The 3,719-nt window shown below is 39.1% G+C and overlaps 1 protein-coding gene across 1 annotated transcript; it reads left to right on the forward strand.

Moving 5' to 3' along the window:
* Positions 1-2,299: 2,299 nt before the first annotated feature.
* On the forward strand, positions 2,300-2,776 carry TEOVI_000831500 (uncharacterized protein; the record flags this gene model as incomplete). Its single annotated transcript, XM_067221382.1, has 1 exon — positions 2,300-2,776. One exon carries the CDS (start codon positions 2,300-2,302, stop codon positions 2,774-2,776), a length of 477 nt encoding a protein of 158 aa, XP_067077483.1.
* Between the last annotated feature and the right edge of the window lie 943 nt (positions 2,777-3,719).

Genomic DNA, 3,719 nt, shown 5'->3' on the forward strand with positions numbered 1-3,719 from the left:
CAATAAGAAATTTGCTTATGAGTATAGCTCCTGCTTTATGAATCCTCTAATATTTTAGAAATACATGGATGTTTTCTAAAATTAATGAAAGTTATGAAACTTGCTTGTTTGAAAGAATTTTTTACATTTGATATAATTAAACGCTTTCTCTCAATCATTTTAAATATTGAAAATTATTGAAAATATAAAAATTTTAGTATGAAGGCGGCCGATGGTTATAAAGTAGTAGGGTGATAAGTTATAAAAATGCGTGATATTTCAATTTGCTAGCATTGTTTATTTTGGATTGTTTTACTGATATTATAATAGCAATGATACTCATAATAATGACGAAAATAGAAGTGTATTGTGAGTGTGTATATACGAATATTGCAGTAGCGGTTGTCTTTATGACTAAATATACGACCGAAGTATAAGCACCTAAAGAAATTGGAAGGATGCAATGAGAGTAGGTGAGTTATACACGCGGAAAATGGAATTTCTGCAGTTTTATACGAAAAACAACGCAGGGAATCATTATCCGAAAGTAGATGATGGAGAAGAAAATGACGGTGCGACACAATCCAGTGTGCAGGCGAAATAGAAACTCCTCGTGTTTTGAAGAGGTATAAATGGTAAACGAAAGAGAAAGGAAGAAAATACGTGGTAAAAAACTGAATGACCTGTATTGCATCACAAATGCAAATGATACAAGGTGATATTAAGCCCGTATTTCACTTAAATATGAATATATAAAACTGCAGAGATGGTAATGACTTCGATTTTTAATGTGATGTGATATACTAATATCCACCTATGAAGAAGAATAATAAGGAAGAAAATATTGGTCACATCCGAGTTAATATCAAAGAATTTTTATATTAAACATAGTAATAAATGCCAATGTTTGTTCCTAACAGTATAATATTATGTTGTAGAATATTCTAAATACTATGATTACTTCTGGATCAACGTGGACAGCAATAGGAATATAAAAACACAAACATTTGTTAAAATAACGTATATATTACCTTATTGTGGAGCATTATAAAGTGAAAAGAATCAGTGTAAATATTCCTTCAATTTCATATTAGTATGCTGGGCAAACTCAAAACCACTTAAAGAAAGTATAGTTCATATAAGAATACAGACTGAAACGGGATATATAAAGAAAGGAAGAAAATACAAAAGAAAAGAGTGCAATCACGATTAAAGTGCCAAAAAGCGTCAAAACAGAGCAATAATAAGTCATGACAACAGTAGTAAATGCTTAAGGTCATCCATGTAACAGAAGTAGAAGCGGTATCTGGTTATTATGAACCAAACTGCAGTTGTCAAAATAAAAATATTGGAAGTCATTGAGAACCATAAATGTAAGATGTTTTAGAGAGAAAGATGTTTGGTCGTTGCGGCAAGCGTAGGAGCGAGACCAAGCCATAACATAGATGAAAGGGACGGCAGAACTACTGCTGGATGGGGTTTGGAATACTAGTAACAGCAGTCTCATTAGACTTTTAGACACAAAAACACAGGCATCAGCACAAGTTTTCACCACTGCTTTCAGATTCTCTGTGTGGACCGACATATGATGACCCTTTGTTCTCCGTACAAGCGCTGGAGTGCCACAGTAGCAGGTGCGCAGCCCGGTAAGTGATTACAGCTGCGTAAAATTGTTTGTATCTTTATGTTCCTCAGTGTTTTATTTCCTTTCCTTGGACGTCTAACCGCCCAAGAGGACATGACAGGAACTGGTTAGGTCAATCAGTCGCCCTCACTTTGTAAACGTCTACACAAGCCCAACTCGGAGCTGACAAAGGTGCTGCGTGAGCAAATTCATCGGACAGAAAACCATCTACTTAGCATCCACATTCTCCAAACACGAAGAAAAGCAGCGATCACCCACACAATGCTACATTACCCCACGATAACAACTTCAAGGGACAACATGTTATGGACAATTACTATGCTCCTAGCTTTGTCAGGTGCAGATGAGATAAGGCAAGCACGAGCAGTCACGCAATCTGTCCTTGCCAAAATAAAATCGCCTTGTTCGGAATCAAGATTTCTAGATGATCTGGCAACCCACCTCGACGCAAGGATAACTTCGAGCGTGGAGAGCACATCAAAACTAGTAACCGACCTGCTTATCATAAAACTCGTGGAGAGTCGGCAATCAACGGAACTTCACCAAAGGCAGCTGACAGCGCTCAAACTTCTCGCGATGGAAAGGCTGAAACGAAGTCAGAGCGGACAAACCGCAAAAATAAAGCAGTAGCAAGACGCGCTAACATCAATCAGGAAAAGGCAGGGTCAGCTGGCCATGCTCACAGCGACAAACTTTCTCGGCGTACACACAGCAACAGGAACGGCAACACCCGCAGCCGAAACAACGATTACAGGAGCAACAGACGGATCATGTACAACGACGTTTAAGCCTAGTGCTCCAGGTGACAGCAGCTGCGAGACAGAAACAGCAGGCGACGCCCAAGCAATTGATTCTGCACCAAAGCACCTAGACGAATTCAAAACCCTAAATCTACTACACGACGACGTGTTTGCGCCTCAGGTGCTCAAAATACAGGCTTTATGCAAAGGAACTGTCAACGCCGACCCATCCGGGACAAGAAGTGACACCGCCTGCGGTGACACTACAACACAAGGACAATGGAGTAACGCTGTGGGCGTGAGAACGGTTAAGCCCACGATCACAAGCGCAAAAATAGACGACAACGTAAGATATACGGCAACAGAAACCGACACAACCTGTGCCAAAACCAAGGGCCGAAGTCGAAGATAGTAGTGCAGGCGAGCGTGTTGGCAGCATGCCTCTGCAAAGCTGCCAAAACCAAAGAAAAAAGGAAAAACTAGTAAGCCAGACAAAAGTCAGTGAACTAAGCAATGACCCTCACATGCAACTGATCGTGCTAGCCCTCGACCCAATAAAGTATCAGGAAACCCAAGGAACAGTAGATAAGGTGAAAGCAGTAAGGGACATGGTTGGCACTGAGGAAAAAACTGTCGAAGAAGTATTTCTCAAGAAGGAGGCCATGGAAACAGTAACATACAAAATTTCAGGAAGACAAACTTCAGACACCCTATACAATCTCGCTAAAAATAGGCAAGCGGCACAAGTCGCCGCTGCACTCTACGGCAAGTATCATAGCCAGGTCACCATATGCCCCAATCAACCTACAGAAACCAGAAAAAAAACTCTATGCTCAGAAAAAGCAAAGAAAGATGAATGTAATGACCCCTGCGAATGGACAGGAAGTGAAGCAGATGGAACATGCAAACCTAAATAGGGAGACGAACAAAAAACACAAGAAGAAGAGACACCAAAAGAGGGAGCAGTTTCAGCTGGGTGTGCAAGTCATCAAAATAAGACTGACTGTGAAAAGGACGAAACAGGTGACAAGAAAAATTGTGCATGGAGGAATGGAAAAGATAATGAAGATGACAAGGATACAGAAAAGTGCCAAAATAGAATTTTTCTAGAAAACACGAATTTTCCTCTAATTTCTTTTTTTTGTAGATTTGATATTTTAAATTTTTTGAAATTATTTCTAAACTTATAAAAAGATAAAAATATGAAATTTGGTAAAATGTACATTATTGCTACCTATCGGTAAAATTACGTAGGCCAATTTGTTATAAAAAATGAATGCTACTCTAATTTTGCTTATTCTATGGATAATAATTAGTGTTGTAATAATGATAATGGTAATGATAGGACGTTTGCG

This window comes from Trypanosoma equiperdum, assembly GCF_001457755.1.
Source record: "Trypanosoma equiperdum strain OVI genome assembly, contig: ctg_1421, whole genome shotgun sequence".
Classification (NCBI taxonomy): Eukaryota; Euglenozoa; class Kinetoplastea; order Trypanosomatida; family Trypanosomatidae; genus Trypanosoma; species Trypanosoma equiperdum.